Consider the following 19318-nt stretch of genomic DNA (forward strand, 5'->3'; position numbering starts at 1 on the left):
GTAACGTGTTTCATCAGAAAGTGCGTAGAGGATGTTGTTCCGACCAAAAAAATACAGATATACCCCAACCAGAAACCATGGGTTAAAGGCGATGTTCGCGCGGCACTCAATGCTTTTAATTCTTCTAACACGGAGGAGCGTAAACAAGCCAGTTATGCCCTCCGTAACTCTATCAGTGCAGCCAAACGCCAGTACAGGCACAAACTTGAAGGTCAGTTCAACACCACTGACTCTAGAAGCATGTGGCTGGGAATTAATACCATCACGGACTACCAACGGAATAAAGACTCCGCTGTGAACACCGCTGCATCTCTCCCGGACGAACTTAATACATTTTATGCTCGTTTTGAGGGCAGTAACACCGCCCTCGCGGAGAGAGCACTCGCTGCTGACGCTACAGAGGTTGATTCACTCTCCGTCTCTGTTGTGGATGTAACCCGATCCTTCCGACGGGTGAACATCCGTAAAGCCGCGGGCCCAGACGGCATTCCGGGCCGCGTCATCAGAGCGTGCGCGAATCAACTGGCTGGTGTTTTTACGGACATTTTCAATCTGTCCCTCTCCCTGTCTGTAGTCCCCACATGCTTCAAAACATCAACCATTGTGCCTGTACCGAAGCAAGCTACAATCACATGCTTAAATGACTGGCGTCCTGTTGCTCTGACCCCCATCATCAGCAAATGCTTCGAGAGGTTAATCAGAGATTACATCTGCTCTGTTCTGCCCCCCTCTCTGGACCCATTGCAGTTTGCGTACCGCAACAACCGCTCCACTGATGATGCCATTGCATCTACAATACACACTGCTCTGGAAAAAAGGAACACATATGTGAGAATGCTGTTTGTAGACTACAGCTCAGCATTCAACACCATAGTGCCCTCCAAGCTTGATATGAAACTCCGGGCTCTGGGCTTAAACAGCTCGCTGTGCAGCTGGATCCTGGATTTCCTGTTATGAACAACATGGCATAAAAATGTCATTAAGCCTCAATAATTCTCTGCACCTTCAATACAATTAAGGGAATTTTCGACCAGATAAAATTGTTTTCACATTGCTTCATATTCCATGGCCATTCAAAATAATAGTAAATGAAGAAACACTCATGGCATCAAATATTTTATTTTAGTACACACGGACATTCAAAAGAATGTTGGACATTTTTATTTTATTTATTAAATTCTGAATATGGTCACCCTATAAAAGTATGTACATCACTTCACACACATAAACACTCTTTCACACATCAGTGCGCATCTTTCATTCATTTATTGCAAGTTTCAAAGCAACAATACAAACTTTAGAGATTGTTTAGCAGATACGAGAGCGATTATAACATGATTTCCTCTTATGTGCCTCTTTACTAGAGAATGCAGCGATAAAGCAAGAAAGTGATGAAACATCCTGATGATCAGGACAAAGAATCATTTTTAATGAGATCAAATATTTCATAAACAAACAATTAAAGGGCAGAAGGTAGAACTTCATGAATGACCGATCTTTCTTATTTCTGTGAGCACAGATTCATCCTGTCACACGACTGATGAAATACCAGATTGAAGACATTAATGATTTTTTCTCATCGCACTTATTAAAGAGCTTCAGTCCTTCTCCCCAAGTCTTCTTCAGCTCATCCTGTAAGTTCTTCAGACTCACTGTCAGAATCATTTTCTGGTTCACATCTTCATCTACATTCTTGGCCCAGTGTGCTGCGGAGAACCAGGATTGCTTCTCATTGTTGTAGCAGCAGAACGCCGTCCACATCATCGAGGGAATATTCACTCTCTTATTTAACATATCTTGAGGTAAGGGGTTTTTTGCAGGTACGGCACCCGTCAGCACATACGCCGAGACTTGATCATTATTGTCGCGGCAGTTGGTTTCCATCAGCCCCATTGTACATCCTTCCATATGAGCCCAGCTGCCGCCATTAAAACTCTCTTTCTGTGGCACAGCGTTGGTGAGGGTGAATGTAGATTTGGCTGTGTCAAGATCCTTTGCGTGACAGACGGGAAATAAATGACCGCGGTTCACATTCAGTTTGTTATTCTTGTAGTCATCGTCAGCTGCCTGCTTATTGTTGTCGAGCTATAAAGGAAATAAATGTGTAAAAGAGAATCAGGATGTCAGTAAACACTGAACAATAGTTACTATTTCATGAAAAGTAGAAGAAAATATACAAAATATAATTTTAATGTAATGGTGACTTTATTGATTGTCACATGGATATTTGACGGTGCACCTCCACAATGTGAGTAAATCACTCGCACATGTGACCAAATTCAAGTTCAGCAGCGAGATCTTTTTTCACTGTGTGTTTGTACGATTAATAAACGTGTCATTCACATTATTCTGCACTTTAAGTGTTTATTAAATATTATAGCTCATTAATAATGCACAGATTCAACATCATATTTATTGATGGAAAACATCAACAACAACACAAATAAAACTAATGCTGAATAAATAATGCTGTTATTATGTATCCCACAATGCTTGGTTGAGTCTGACGGGTCGTGTTGTTGGGTTATTTTCAGTGTTCGGTAGTTTTTAACCAAATTCTGCTGGATTAGTCTCGAGTCTTTGTCTCTGACAGTATAACTGAGACAGGAACAACTTCTGGTGTCTCACAACATCCTTTTATTGTTTAAATGTAATTATTTGTTGTGTAACATCAACTTAATATCAAACTAGCTGCACGGCTAACTTATTTCATATATCAGCTGGACACAATGGACCTTATTTACAGCAGACATCTTTAATGACAACGAGCCCCATAGTACTCTATTTCTACCATAGATATATAATGGCAGATGTAGGAAAAGGATTATGGGTAATATGTCAATCTGAACTCATGTGACTTCAGTCTCTTCAATCTATCTTTCCAAAACTCATGTTTTCTGTAGTTTTACCCTCTGAAATTAAATAATATAATTATATAATAAAGTTCCAGACGTGGTCTTCTGCTGTTGTAGCTTGTCCGCCTCAAGATTCGACATGTTGTGCATTCAGAGATGATATTCTTGTACAGAGCGGTTATCTGAGTTACTGAAGACTTTATCAGTTCAGACCAGTCTGACCATTCTCTGTTGATCTCTCATCAACAAGTGTTTCATACACAGAACTGCCCCTCACTGGATGTGTTTCATACACAGAACTGCCCCTCACTGGATGTGTTTCATACACAGAACTGCCCCTCACTGGGGCAGTTTCATACACAGAACTGCCCCTCACTGGATGTGTTTCATACACAGAACTGCCCCTCACTGGATGTGTTTCATACACAGAACTGCCCCTCACTGGATGTGTTTCATACACAGAACTGCCCCTCACTGGATGTGTTTCATACACAGAACTGCACCTCACTGGATGTGTTTCATACACAGAACTGCCCCTCACTGGATGTGTTTCATACACAGAACTGACCCTCACTGAATGTGTTTCATACACAGAACTGCCCCTCACTGGATGTGTTTCATACACAGAACTGCCCCTCACTGGATGTGTTTCATACACAGAACTGCCCCTCACTGGATGGGTTTCATACACAGAACTGCCCCTCACTGGATGTGTTTTGTGTTTCATACTGAGTCAATTCTAGAAATACTCAAACCAGCCCATCTGACACAACAATCATGCCATGCTCCAACAATCATGCCATTTTCTACATTTACATTTCTACATTTGGCAGACACTTTTATCCAAAGCGACTTATAGAGCCCTTATTACAGGGACAATCCCCCTGTAGCAACCTGGAGTTAAGTGCCTTGCTCAAGGACACAATGGTGGTGACTGTGGGGCTTGAACCAGCAACCTTCTGATTACCAGATTACCAGTTATGTGCTTAGACCACTACACCATCACCACTCAATCATGCCACGCTCCAACAATCATGCCACGCTCCAACAATCATGCCACGATCCAACAATCATGCCACGCTCCAACAATCATGCCACGGTCCAACAATCATGCCACGGTCCAACAATCATGCCATGCTCCAAATCACTGAGATCACATGTTTCTCCATTCTGATGGTTGATGTGAACATTAACTGAAGCTCCTGACCTGTATCTGCATGATTCTAAACACTGCTGGCACATGATTGGCTGATTAGATGATCGCATGAATAAGTAGGTGTACAGGTGTTGCTAAATGTGCTCAGTGAGTGTATGTTTACTCAGAGAGACACAATCTGAATTTCCCCCCCGTCAATCAAGTGAACTAAATGAGGAAATCTGTATCAATACCAGCCCTAAAACAAATGCAATCGAAAATGTGCAAATTATCAAGATAACTTTTTAAAAAACTTCTGACAAAAAAGGTTCAAAACTATCATTGAAGTGTTACCTGAGGCTCAGTCGACCAGGGTTTCTTTGCTTGATCCCGGTTGAAGTTTCCTTTTCCACTGTATCTGTAGGCTGAGAACACTGGGATTCTGGATTCTGTGTCATAAAACGTTGCAAAGGTGTACTTGTCTTTAGCACCCTGACAAATGAACTTGTAGCGATTTTGATCTGCTGACTTTGAATCTACCAGAACACCAGGAATCTCTGGAGGCTGATTGTCTGAGAAGAAATTGCTGCATTTATCAAAATCTTTTACGACATCAGAGACGGCGCATTGAAAGATCAACATCAGGACCGCAGAGAGGATGATCACAACCATCATGAACAGAGTCAACAACCAAATATAAACTATCAGGAGAAGAACTTCCCTTTATATAGAGCCCCGCCCCGCCCTCTTTACTGTGATTGGTCAGTCTAAATCTGCATAAAAGTGCTGCATATAGCATGTATTACTGCTCGTCTAATTGCATATTAATGTGTTAATCATTTATATATGCGCATTTCTAAATGAGCTGACCAAAATAATTGGTGTAGTACAAAAAGATTGAAGTAGAAGTGTGATCAGAGTCAAACTAGAGACGAGAGATTGTATTTTTAGACTTTATCAGATGAACTAAAATTCACACTGTATTTTATCACAGTTTTTCTCGATTGCTTAAACGCATTTCTTGAAATTATGCCTCCTTTTCTCGAAACTCTAAACACAAATCCAGAACTTCTCACTCAATTCACCAAATTTACTATTTTCTGGTCAAAATGAAGCTCTCCACTCAAAACCATTCAATCTCGCTGAAAAACCAAACTTTGCCCGGAAAAACACACACACTACAGACACACACACACACACACACACACACACACACACACACACACACACACACACACACACTTATTACTGGTTTTTGTTTTGAGTTTATCTCACCAGTGTGTAAGGCGGTGTTGTAGTGTGTGTGTGTGTGTGTGTAGTATGTGTGTGTGTGTGTGTGTGTGTGTGTGTGTGTGTGTGTGGTGTGTGTGAATGTGTGTTTGTCTGTAAATGAATGTGTGTGTGTTTGTGTGTCTGTGAGTATGTGTGAGTGAGTGTTAGTGTGAATGTGTGTTTGTTTGTGTGTGTGAATGTGTGTGTGTGTGTGTGTGTGTGTGTGTGTGTGATTTTAATACTAGAACTGTGCAACTTTTATTCTTTATTGATTCATTTGCATATAGTTTTAAAGATAACTCCTTTGGATGTCTACACAAAGTCCCAACTATGAACCTGCCGTGTCAAACTGACCTTTATTATCTTCAGTTTCAGAAGTTTGTAATAAAGGCTCTGTTTGCTCGATCTGCTTTTGGTTGTATATTGTTTACTGGCAGCAAATACTAGAAAAAAATGTTTTCTCGATCACCTTCCATGTGTCTCGATTGACCTTCTTATACTACATCCTTAGAGTCTTTACTTTGTTTGTAGTGGTAAAGTGCACACTACTGAGTGTGTAACTAAAGAGTGTGCAAGTGTTGAGACATACTATCACGTCATATAATTGCGTCTTAAAACCAGAGACCCCTTGGTCACATAGTCACATGCATCCTGTGACCACACCGACCTGTCAATCATCTTCTTACAGTTGTCATGACAAACACGTGCCTCATTTAATTTGTACTATTAATCCTTCATCATTACCTTTAATTCACGCTACACCACAATTATTCCTTCTGTAATGAAGGGAAGAAGCAGCGTGGTGTTGAAGATCAAGGGTTTTTGTACAGAGTAGAGCCGACCAATATGGGATTTTTGAGACGATACCGATTTTAGAGGGGGAAAATTCACAGATTACCGATATGGTGACTGATATAGATAATTTTTGATCTGTAATGAAAACAGACCCTTTCTATGTGGATTGTGCACCGTTTTTGCAGTGATATGACTATGCAAAGGTACTCAGAAGCCTGCTTTCTTAAATATATTTATCAAAGAATATTTGACATTGTCAACAAATTCTAATAATGAACACTGAGAAAATAAAGAATAAATAAAAATACAATAAATAGTTTAATAAACATCAGTTCTGTACGTTCAGTGTCAGTCAAATGCTGACTATTTTAAAACTGCCAGTCAATTATTTTCCGGTTGTAAAACAAGAAGCATTTACACCTGCCAAGTCAAGAGAAAAACAGCGGTAGCTGTGTTACACCATATTATGCAACTCAAGTTCAAGGGAAACATTAAACGGTGGTAAACCAGACTTTTAAATGTTACATTTTGTAAATGCATCGACTGGAATTGTTCGGTTGAAGGGGAACCAAACTGCGAATCCTGAATAAAACAGTTTGGTGAATACATGTTTACACATTAGCCACTCAGCTGGCAAGCAATGAAACTATGGAGAGCTAGTTAGCTATAAGCTCGTTGTCATGGAGAGTAAAAGATGGACATTGTTTATTTACTTTCCAGCATTGCGTCTCACCAACTAGGTAACAATACAGCATGAAATCAACACTCAACAGACACAATCCACCACCGCACCTTTGTCTGCTGAGCTGCAGAAAGATGCTCTGATTACCTTTCAATCTGCTGCGTTACTGACTGCACTGACAATATAGCTGGCAAACAGCAAACAGATGTAATAAACATGAGTGACATGGTTGTCGGGGACAGGGTTAATGTTATATTAGGTATATTGATAAGGGAAAATTAACACAGCATCGCTTAGTACACCTCACCGCTTAATACTGCCCGCATAACACCGCACCCCTTAACACTGCACCGCATAACACCGCACCGCTTAACACTGTCCGCATAACTCTGCACCGCTTAACACTGCACCGCATAACACCGCACCGCTTAACACTGTCCGCATAACTCTGCACCGCTTAACACTGCACCGCTTAACACTGCACCGCTTAACACTGCACTGCTTAGGACACAGCACCGCTTAAATCCGCACCACTTAGTACACTGCACCGCTTAACTCCGCACCGCTTAACTCCACACTGCTTTACACTGCAAGCTTAACTCCGCACAGCTTAACACTGCCCTCTTAACACTGCACCACTTAGTACACTGCACTGCTTAACACTGCACCACTTAGTACACCGCACTGCTTAACACTGCACCACTTAGTACACCGCACTGCTTAACACTGCACCGCTTAGTGCACCGCACTGCTTAACACTGCACCACTTAGTACACCGCACCGCTTAACACTGCCCACATAACACCGCACCCCTTAACACTGCCCGCATAACACCGCACCGCTTAACACTGCCCGCATAACACCGCACCGGTTAACACCGCACCACTTAACACCGCACCACTTAACACCGCACCGGTTAACACCGCACCACTTAACTGCCCGCATAACACCGCATCGCTTAACTCCGCACTGCTTAACACTGCACTGTTTAAAACCGCACAGCTTAGTACATTGCACCACTTAACACACCTCTTAACACTGTCTGCATAACACCGCACCACTTAACACTGCACCGCTTAACTCCGCACCGCTTAACTCCGCACTGCTTTACACTGCAAGCTTAACTCCGCACAGCTTAACACTGCCCTCTTAACACTGCACCATTTAGTACACCGCACTGCTTAACACTGCACCGCTTAGTACACCGCACTGCTTAACACTGCACCACTTAGTACACCGCACTGCTTAACACTGTGTCTGTGGAAAGGCTAAAATCAGCCGATAATATCGGCCGACTAATTATAATACTTTTCCATAACACCGATTTTTGCTTTTTTTTTTTAAGAAAAAGGAAGGATGAGTCGAAATTCAGTTTTGTCGATTAAGCTTAACTTCAGTCTGTAGGTCAATGTGTGGGCCATTTTGTGTGCAGTGAATCTCTTATCGGAACTTTTTGCATTAATAAAACATGATGTGACGATGGTATTAACACTTAGTTACACACACACACTTAAACACTGCATAAGAAACATATGATTCTATTTCTCAGAAATGTCTATGGTTCCCCGTCTGTTGCTCTTTCGACATTGTGTCGAAGAAGCGACACTAGGGGTCTCTCTTGAGCACCGAATATGCCTCTGATCTATGAAAGTTATCTATGCGCCCAGGGGCGAACTGCACTGCCGTGCAAGGAAGGAGAATAGCCGCTGTAATGCGCCGTTGATCCAACAGCATGCAGAGCATCAGAGGAATAACAGGAACGGGTGTGACTCGCAGCAGACTGCATGCACAACCATCGGCTCCTCAGAAAAATCCTGAATGAAATTGATGTATTTCCTCGCCTTTATACCCATATGTCTAGGGGCAGGGTATGCAAATACTCTCTGCCAACTACTCAATGGCCTTTTTTCATAGATCAGAGGCATATTCGGCTCTCAAGAGAGACCCCTAGTGTCGCTTCTTCGACACAACGTCTCGTTTCCGAACGGAGGATACATATGTAACCTAGACATTTCTGAGTGTTTGTAGTGTTAAACATCACACCTATTCTCTCGCTCTCTGTGATAAATATGAAATTGTACATGATGTTCTGCTCTGTGTGTTTTTGTTTTCTATACATGTGTGCTCAGTTGACCTCAGATGCACACCGCATGCCTCAGGGTGTGCATGGTATTGTGGCAATATATTTACCAATTGATGACTGTTCCTCTTTTCTCTCTTCCTCTTTATGATGATCCGTATTCCGAGAAGCATATGTGGGACATATTGATAACCCAAGCAAGTAGAAGGCATAGGAACACGCCCAAAACACTCTTGTGCCGATTAGTGGGACATCTGCCCAGCTGTGAAAGGTGTGACACAGCACGGCAGAAACAACCGTTAATCACACAACAGGATGAAGGAATTCATAAATATATTGGCCACTTCAGGGGCCTTCGTAGCTATAAAACAATGAGTGATCTCGAGCACCCAGATCCACCCCACACTTACGCCACAAACCTGTGGTGGCACTTAGCTAACCATACGGCCTGCTCAGCAAATCCCAATGAATCATGTTATGTTTGTTCCCTATTTCCCCATAGCTCAACGCATATGGGAACAAGAGTTACTGAATTGAGTTACCATGAACCCCTGAACTGGACAATGCAATACAAAGATACCATGCCGGCAGACCAAGCCCTGTGGGTAATACAGTACTAGTCCAAGAAATGGTTCTGGGGCATTGCCCAAAGTGACTTGACAACTGGAAGTTGTATTGTCCATACCCTATAACTTAACTTGCCATGAACGAAGGGAAGGGGATAACACAGTAGGTAACATACCCATCGAACACTGTAAGATCACGTATCAAAGTACACCCTGGGGAAATGGGTCGATCTGCTGCCAATGGTGCCTGAGGAAATGTGATGGGTAATCCATGGGGGTCTTCCTAGTGCAGGATCAAATTAAACTCTCACAGTTTAATCTTGTTAATAGCCTATCATCATACACCAAAAAGACCTACGCAGGCACAGTGACAGATTTTGAGCCGCACTGGCAGCAGGCATACACATGGATGAGGGCCTCAAAGGCAGCTTGGGAACTCTGCTCGGATGTGTGCCTCAATGATACACACCCCCTAACACCCACGGCCGATGGAACCAGGTCCATGAAGGGGGTAGAGTGGCTCTGTGGACATAAATTGTATGCCTCCTTACCAAGCAACTGGAATGGATGATGTGCTCTGGTCAACAGCTCTGGATCAGTAATGATAATCAGGACGCAACCAGACAGCACCACAGGGCACAGTCGAATGAAGAGGTCATCATCATCCACCCTGACCCAGCCAAACTACACTCCAGAGGATCAAAGGATATGGGACAGGGTGGACAAGTTTTCCCAATCATTTTTTGCCCCCATTGGCATAGCAAATATTATGAATCAGGTTGAAAGAACAGGTTTGATTTAGTGTCTTTTATGAATGTGACAGAACGGGTACTGGGAGGTATACGGAAAGAGCTCAGTTGGCTGCGTCTGATGACCATGCAGAACCGGATAGTTCTGGATCAGCTCACGGCAGCACAAGGAGGAGTATGTGTTATGGTAGGGGAAGCATGTTGTACATCTCAGCAATGGATGGTGCAGGTGGTATTATAGAGCAGGGTTTAAAGAATATCTCAGACATAGTAAAAAGATCTCAAGATCGCATCAATGGGGAGTATGATTTCTTATCTTGGTTCTGGACTCTAATGTACAAGCTTGAACATGCTGCATTGATTGTATTCATTATATTCATTGTATTTGTGCTACTTGCCTTCCTCTGGCCCTGTTTAATGACCTTAGTTAGACGAATGATCTCCAGCTCCATCAGCACCGTGACCCGTTTACCTGACCCCGTTTACCAGACTATGAGGACTCTGGTACCTGGATCCTACCAGAACCTGCGGGAAGATGGAGCAGACACACGTGTATAGAGCAGAACTCTGATCGTGATCATTCTATGATCAAAGGAGGCATTGTGAGAAATATGAAATTGTACATGATGTTCTGCTCTGTGTGTTTTTACTTTCTATGTAGGTGTGCTCACTTGACCCCAGATGCACACCGCACACCTAAGGGTGTGCTTGGTATTGTGGCAATATATTTAGCAATTGCTGACTGTTCCTCTTTTCTCTCTTCCTCTTTATGATGTTCCATATTCCGTGAAGCATTCTTATTTTTGTGAGTTGAATAGGTCATACTTGTCTTCGTGAGGTTATCAGGGTCAGCCATATGGCAGAACGTCTGGGGCATCTGTATACACGGGCTTCAGTTTGTGTTCAAAAGTGTTGGGGACAAAAGATCAGATGAAAAACAATTATGGCAGGACGGGAAAAAATATTGAATAATGGCGCATAAAAAATGGGCATAGCATAGGCCAGTCAACAACACAAAAATACTCAGCATAAAACGCTCAACAATGTCGACTGCACATGTAACAATCATCACATCCACCCCTGCAACACCAGCTCAACCGAACAGTGCCAAAGCACCATACTGTAGAAAACAGCAGCGCATTAAGTCAATGATTACAATGAAATTCATTACATATGTAAAAGAAAACGCACCATAAGCATACAACCCAACATATCTGCATCAAATAACAAATAAAATGTGGGATTTGCAACCACAGAGAATGCAATCCTCCTCTGCCATCGCAGCGTAACCACTATAAAGTGCCGTGAAATAAATACTGTCATTATGTATGCCACAAAAAACTCACACCAAAATCCAAACTATTTTAAAACTATAAGATGGCACGCAGGCCCTCTCTCTCGCATGCACACACACACACACACACACACACACACAGCCTATTTTTTTGATTGATCTGTAAATGACTTAATCGGCCACAATTAACTAAATCAATCACAGTGCAACTATGCTGTATAAAAATTCCCCTACCTGTACCGTTGATCAACATCTTCTCTTAAAGTTGAAAAATGTTAAAACTTTAAGAAGAACTAACGCTGTTATCCGGCTAATATATGGATGAATGAAACCTCCTCCCCAACACTTCGAGGTTTGAACGTAACGCATGTCCATCCATTCCCGCTCAGGCCACAGCGCAAATCCATGAAGCTGGAAAGGAGCGGTAGTCCCATGGAATTTTCTAACTAATGTTAGCTAACTCCCAGCTTGAGGGCTGAGAACCGGCTTCTGTTGTTTACGGACCACGCAGCCTCTGTGTAGCTAAACGTAGAGTTCAATATATGACTGACATTGGTCAGTAGCCAATCATGTCAGGGTAAGGTTCTCCCTCATTCCTTACGATGATTGAATACAACTCATGTCAATCAAATATTTGAGCGAGTATACAGCAGAGTTTATAAAAAATATTATTTGTGTTTTTTAATCATAAAATAGTTTTGTTTGAAAAAAATAGTTTTACAAGATTTTTAAATCCAAAACCTGCCAAATGTTGACAAAAGCAGTCCACATTGTATCTACCAGCCCAAGGGTATTTGTCCCAGCCCAATGTAATAAAATATCCCAATTGGATGGAAGCCCGCCCAATATGGCAACACTGCACAGGATAATCAATTGTAGAAAAATGCAGTAACTTAGCTAGCTAAACATTTAACCTGCAGTAGCCTAATTCACAGCAACCCAAACTGCACAATGTCCAAGAGGAAGAAGGGAGGAGACATTACAAACTACTTTAGCAAACAGCACTGTACTGTAAGTGATGATCTTATTATGGAGGCCTACTGTAAAATCCAGCAATAAGAGGCACTTATCTTAATATGTTTGCAAAACTAGCTATTCTAGCTAACTAGTTAATTAGTCCATCTAATCAACATGACATTATGATTTAACAGTAGGCCTGCTGATTACCTCTATTATCTAATGAACAATAACAGTTTTCCTGCACATGTTGTGGACTGATGCTTAGCCGTAGTTGATAGTGTAGCCTACTGTAAGGATTGGGTCTCGGGTTAACATTTCTTTCATAATTTTGCATTAGAATCCGCAGCAGCCAGTTGCAACTCCAGGAGCTGATGGAGAACTGGAGAAAAAGCCAGAGAGTTTAGAGGTGAGATTAACATACTTCAGAAAAAGTAATATTAAGATTTTATTGTATCAATTTAAAAAGTGGATCTTACACATTAAAAGTACAAGACATTCATATTTATTGTACAATGACATTTATTTCAATAGGATCTGCAGCAGGCAGTGGTTGGTGCTAGGGCTGATGTCAGGGAGAAAGGGCCAAATCCGATCAGTGAGGATGAGGTATCCCGAGCATGAAGGCACTGTAGATGAGGAACAAGCAGAATCTGAGGCAGAGCAAAGTTACCCTTTGACTGAGCCACATCACCCTCATCCCAAGTTCTTTGAGGTGCAGAAGTTGGCCAACAAGACACTTCGATTTCAGAAGAGCTGGTTCGAGGATTTCCCTTGGTTACACTACTGTCCTAGACTGAAAGGAGTTTTGTGCTTTTATTGCACCAAGGCCTTTTCAAAGCAAACATCTTCACTAGCCAAAAATACAGAGCCAACATTTATTTTGACAGGCTTTAGGAATTGGGAACGTGCTGTGGAGGGTTTTGAGCGACACTCAACAAGGCCTAGCTTTAAGAGGGCATGGAAATGAAGAGGAGAACTTCCACTACCTTCTCCTTCTTAAGGCAGAGGATGATCCTGCACTTGGACACTGGTTTAAACGGAAACACAGCTACACCAGCCCTGTCGTTCAAAACGAAATGCTAAGTTTAATGAGCAATACCAACATTGCAGAGGAAATCCTGGCTTTACCAGAGGTCCAATATTCAGTAATAATTGATGGAACACAGGACGTATGTGGCACAGAGCAGGAGTCCATCCGTCTCCGCTACGTTGATTCCGACTTGGAACCACGAGAGGAATTCTTTGGCCTCTACGAAACTTCTTCCACCACAGGTGAGCAAATTTATAAGATTGTCTCTGATGCGCTACTCCGCCTGAACCCCCCCCTCCTTTCAGGACTGCGTGGCCAGACCTATGATGGAGCAGCCAATATGTCAGGACATCTGTCAGGAGTACAGGCTTACATCAGAAAAGAACAGCCACTTGCTGTTTATGTTCACTGTGGGCCTCACTGAGTCAACCTGGTCATGCAAGCAGCTTGTTCAACCACACCGATTGTGAGGGATGCATTGCAGTGGACCCATGAGTTGTGTTGCTTGTTTGGGCAATCAGGCAAATTTAAGACCATTTTCAAGTCTGTTGCAAAGTCCACAAGTGGTTCCTACATCACACACAAACCTTTGTGCCCAACACGATGGACAGTGCGCACCCCAGCCATTGACCCCATCCTTGCTCAATATGAGGCAGTCTTGGCTGCATTGGAAGAGATGGCTTCGTCCAGCACATCCGACACAGCTTCTAGAGATAATGGCCTTCATGAGCGGTTCCAAAAGGGCACCACGGTCCTTGGCCTGTTTCTGGCAAAAGAGGTAATGATGGGGTTAGAGGGCCTGAACACTTCACTGCAGGGGAGAGGGAAAACAGTTGAAGGCATGTTAAGTGCTGTTGACTCTGTGAAGCAAAGAGAAGCTTCAGTGCCTTGAGACGCCTGAAGACCTGGCTGCGCTCTTCAATGTCACAAACAGTGGTGGACGAAGTACACATACCATGTACTTGAGTTAAAGTAAAGATACTCAAGGTAAAATATTACTTAAGTAAAAGTAGAAGTGCTGCCTTTAAAAATTCACTTGAGTAAAAGTACAAAAGTATTTGCCTTCAAATGTACTTAAGTATCCAAGTACTATGATTTTTTATGGCCATAATGTCCTATTATAATTTGTCACAAGACTCTTGCTTAACTCAGTCTACATGAAGACTAATGTCACTCTTGGCACACCAATCTATTAATAATATGACATTAATTAGTCAGATGTGTGTGTATATATATATATTTGAATTGAATACATTTTTTGTGTGTTTAATTTTGGAGGGAAGGGGACTGTTCCCATAAGGTATAATACATTTACAGTATTTACTGTATATATTTTTCTCGAGCGTCTATGGTCATAATTATTAACATCCTAATGTTATGATACATTCACATAAACCTGCACAATGCCATTAAATATAAATGTATATATATATATATATATATATATATATATATATATATATATATATATATACACACACACACACACACACACACACACACACACACAGACATATATATATATATTCTATGTTATGGGAGCAGCCAATTTCCTCCAAAATTAAACACAAAAACATATTAATGCAGTGTTTCTGCTACTCTCCAGAAAAAAATGCTATTATATGCAAGTCATTTTAGTGTCAACATAATAAGCAATGTACATTATGTGTCAATATTTACCGATAATTGCTGCAATAATAGCTGCTGCTCTCTGCCCCGCTTTAAAATCATTGGCAACGCTAATTTGTTTGGAACTATTGAGAGCTACACCGAATCACGTGACTGCTGCGGCGGCGAGATCACTGTCGCGCAACCGGTCTATGTTCGCAACTCTCATATTTAACTGGCTCTGGGGTGCGCTTTCCCGTACAACAACGTAACTTGCTGCTCCACTACCGTAGTACGATGCACTGTTGAAGAAATCAACTTGCTAGTCACGACTGTTTCCGAAACCATATTGTCGCAAATTGGTTGTTCAACCACGTTGGTTAATGATGTCACACATGTGGTGGATTAAAAACTACTTTTAATGAATCTGTTCGAATTAATGATCGAATTAATGCTAGATGTTTTGCTATAAATTACGGACATGTCATCTGAGGACTCTCTCATATTTTTCTCAGTTATTTGCTTTATTTCCAGATTCAATCATAGGCTCGTTCTTACGCACTAGAGCACGTTTACACATGCGCACTCTTCAAAAACGGTGCCTTAAATCTATTGACAAACTAAAAGACATAAAGGACATTTGTATGTCTTCTAAATAAAAGATACTGATTGTACTGAATGTCATCTTGCTTATTTGGCTCAAGATAATAATGTATTAAGCACACATGTTATAATAACAAGAAACTCTGCTTCTAACCACAGGTCGAGAGCTGTCGTTCCAACCACACAACTCTGTGATGCTGTTTGCGAATGTTCGTTGGAACGATGGTTTCGGGAAACACCGACTCGTTGAACTATGATGATAACGACGGAACTTGCTACCATAGTTGGCTAACGATGCTTTTGGGAAACGCACCCTGGTTCGGCTTAGTAGATGCCGCCAAGGCAAGTTCAAAACAAAGCGCACGCTGTACTGTGATTGGTGGCTCGATTGACCAGTTACATTTTTATCCACTCATAAATAAAAAGGAACGACTGATTTTGAAAATGTAGTAGAGTAAAAAGTAAGATATTTGACTTTGAAATGTAGTGGAGTTAAAGTAAAAGTCTCCCCAAATTTAAATACTTCAGTAAAGTACAGATACACAAAAAAGCTACTTAAGTACAGTAACGAATTACATTTACTTCGTTACTGTCCACCACTGGTCACAAACCCGACTCAACAGTGTGGCTGTTTGTCGTGTTCACAGAGAGAGAATGGATAACTTGGACTAGAAGAAACTGTGTCAAGGATTTGTTCAAGTTACTGATCGGCGCATGCATGTTTTTGGGTAATTTTAGAATCAATAATAGTTTTTTTTGTTTAAGTTACTGTTTTTGGACAATGCACATTGTTTCTTTCTGTATCTAAACTGCATTGCATGTTTTCTTTTGTGCAAATACACCTTTAACATTTCTTGGTTCGCTTGGTTTATCAGAACATTTTAACCAAATGCTTTCAAAAAGTGGTGGGGACAAAATCAGCCATTTCAAAAAGTGGTGGGGACAAAATCAGCCATTTCAAAAAGTGGTGGGGACATGTCCCCAGCATCCACAGTGTAAATGACACCTATGCACATTTATAGTTTCAATATGTGCGCTGGTCAGCTACGGTTTATTAATCACTTGTTTCACAAAATGTTTCCTGTTCAATCGTCTCATATTAAACGTTTTATTCATTATATTCTCTTCTGCTTCACCTTCTAGAAACATGACAGAACAGGGCGAGTCTTCACAGGTGAGTCTCATCTCATAAGCACCTAATGTAAGATTACCCTAATGAGAACTTACCATGGGTACCATGTTTTTATTTATATATATATTTTGGGTGGATAGTAATCTTTATAGGAATACCACAGTAAAGGGATGTCAGAGTTATAATATGAGGAATAATATGTTCCCTAATAGCACACGTACATCTCACAGACGTCTATTAGATGTGTGTGACTCTGGAAGACGTCTATTTGACATGTTTGCTCATATGCAGATGTTTGACATGTTTGCTCATATGCAGATGTTTCGCAGATTGTGACGCTTTCCAAAAGATCTAAAACTAACATCTCGGAGACGTCTGTGATGATCCCGTCTGTATGAAAGTAAAAGCTGCTTTAACTCATTATGAATAAGAATAATATGTTTCCTCTGGTGGTGTGAATAAAGTATGTGCTTCATAATCTTATGATGTGTTTATTGACTAACACACATTAAATGTGCACTATATACTCATGTTATAGAGATTTTGATTTATTACCATGAGTTACAATGATCATTTACCTTTATACAGTCTGGTGTTATGAATAATATTGTCCAATGTGCATTTGCAGGTTAATTGTATCCCAATGGATGGATTTATAATATTATTGACACGTGTACAAATAACTGACATGTCTGAATAAATGAGCAAAGACCCACAAGTGTTTTTATCCCAGTTCTCCCCTTCATCACAGCTCGTGTTTGGAGAAATGAAGCCTTGTCAATTAAATAAAACACTTTATTGGGAGAAAAGTTCTGGTAACTAAACATCAGTATCACCTTTTCATGATTTACAGAAACAGACATCTGTCAATCAAATAGAGAACGCGCATGCGCATTAGCTACACAAGCCGGGAGAATTGCGTTTGTTTAGTGTTATAAGAGATAAAGAAGCACATTTTATGATTCCAGTGTCAGATTTTACTGCTGAATATAATTTAACACATATGTTTTTATCTTAATCTCGCGACCGTTATAGATGAGATGTTTGATTGAAGCTTCAGTGCGATTTTATTAAAATGTAATTTTAATTAAATTAGTAATTGCATTTAATTTGTCACTCTAAATAAATGCATCATACACACAATTATTGAGTTTTTCTTTTGACAGTTTTAGGGGGGTGCACCGTTCCTGGAGGTACTGCAATACCAGGTCGATGCGTGGAGTGGACGGAGCAAGCCCCTATTCCATCTCCCTAATCCAAAAATCAATTTAATATATGGTCCCCGGGTAGGGGACGTATCAGATATTAAACTGATAAGAACAGATTTTTTCTTTCGAAAAAAATTTATTGTCACCATTTCTCTTTGACATCCATTTTTTCCACAATTGTTCTTTTTCAATATGTTTTCACACAATCTTTAAATTTTACTTAAACCGATAAACCAATACATATACACACAACTTCATAATATTTGCAAAATAAAAAGGACAATTAACAAGTCAAATTTAAGACAGTTTTAAAATCATAAAAGTCTTAAAAGTCCATATTTTTCAATTGTGTGTTAAAAATAATGTTTTAAAAATAATAAATAAAACAAATTGGTGCCAATTTAAAATGCCATCTATTGTTCAAGACCGGGATGAGTCCCTATCAAATTGGCCATCATCCCACTCTCCAGGAAAGGCACTTGACCTGCCGCTTCTGTGCTCAGAGGAGATCCCCTCTCCTCCTGCCCGCTGGCCTGCTGTTCCCGTAGCCGGTGGTGGTAAGGGTGCATCTACAGGCGGCCAAAGTACGGTGGCGGCCGGGACCTCTTCCGTGTGACCCCGGCCCCCCCCATCCGAATAACAGCGCCCGGTACCCCTGCAGCGTTGATGTTACCATTTGCTCGCTGGCATGGAGGGGAACCGTAACGTGTTTCCCCACCAGCAGGTTTCTTGTGGTCCAGATGGCATCCTTGATTGAGTTGAAAGTGAGCCAGAGTGAGGTAAAGTTTTTTGCAGTACAGTCCTTCAAGCCCTGGCCCACACCAAGGATGGCGAGCTTGTAATCCATCTGGAACCTACCCACTGGCAGGCACGGGAAATACAGGGGGCCGGTCTTGGCCCACAGGTCCCGTGCAGCGCTGCACTCCCAGAGTAAGTGTCGTACTGTCTCCGGGGCACTGCACCCCGGACGAGGGCAGACTGGATTCTTGGCCATGCCTCTGGAGTGCATCACCGCCCTGACCGGGAGGATCTCATGGGCCACCATCCACGCCATGTCCTTGTGCCTATTCTGGAGAGTTGGGTGGGCAGCATTTTTCCAAGCATCTTTTGCCTCACCTAGTGTGAGGCCTGGGACTGGACTCACTGTTTCCCGGTCCTGCACAAAAGAGACAAGAGATTTGTGGTTGGTTAAAAGGGTGACATCTTGCGACTCTAAACAATTTCTTTTTAAAAACTTCTTGATAAAATCATATTCTTTTGGAAGATTAAAAGCCACTGGGGTTGTCAAATCTTTTTTTAAATCTTTAAAGCTCTCAGGTAAGACCCCATCCAAAAGCGGGCCATGGCTG

The 19318-nt window shown here is 41.5% G+C and overlaps 1 protein-coding gene and 1 pseudogene across 1 annotated transcript; both read right to left on the reverse strand.

The window, feature by feature from the left end:
* Window positions 1-1109: 1109 nt before the first annotated feature.
* Window positions 1110-4667, reverse strand: LOC127620299 (endonuclease domain-containing 1 protein-like). The gene is made up of 2 exons (XM_052093490.1): window positions 4345-4667; window positions 1110-2085 (listed from the first exon to the last, which is right to left on the reverse strand). Exons 1-2 carry the CDS (start codon window positions 4663-4665, stop codon window positions 1522-1524), a joined length of 885 nt encoding a protein of 294 aa, XP_051949450.1. The 5' UTR covers window positions 4666-4667; the 3' UTR covers window positions 1110-1521.
* A 13265-nt stretch (window positions 4668-17932) lies between these two features.
* LOC127620447 (uncharacterized) lies at window positions 17933-18109 on the reverse strand (annotated as a pseudogene).
* Between the last annotated feature and the right edge of the window lie 1209 nt (window positions 18110-19318).

The sequence above is a fragment of the Xyrauchen texanus genome, chromosome 26 (genome assembly GCF_025860055.1).
Source record: "Xyrauchen texanus isolate HMW12.3.18 chromosome 26, RBS_HiC_50CHRs, whole genome shotgun sequence".
NCBI lineage: Eukaryota > Metazoa > Chordata > Actinopteri > Cypriniformes > Catostomidae > Xyrauchen > Xyrauchen texanus.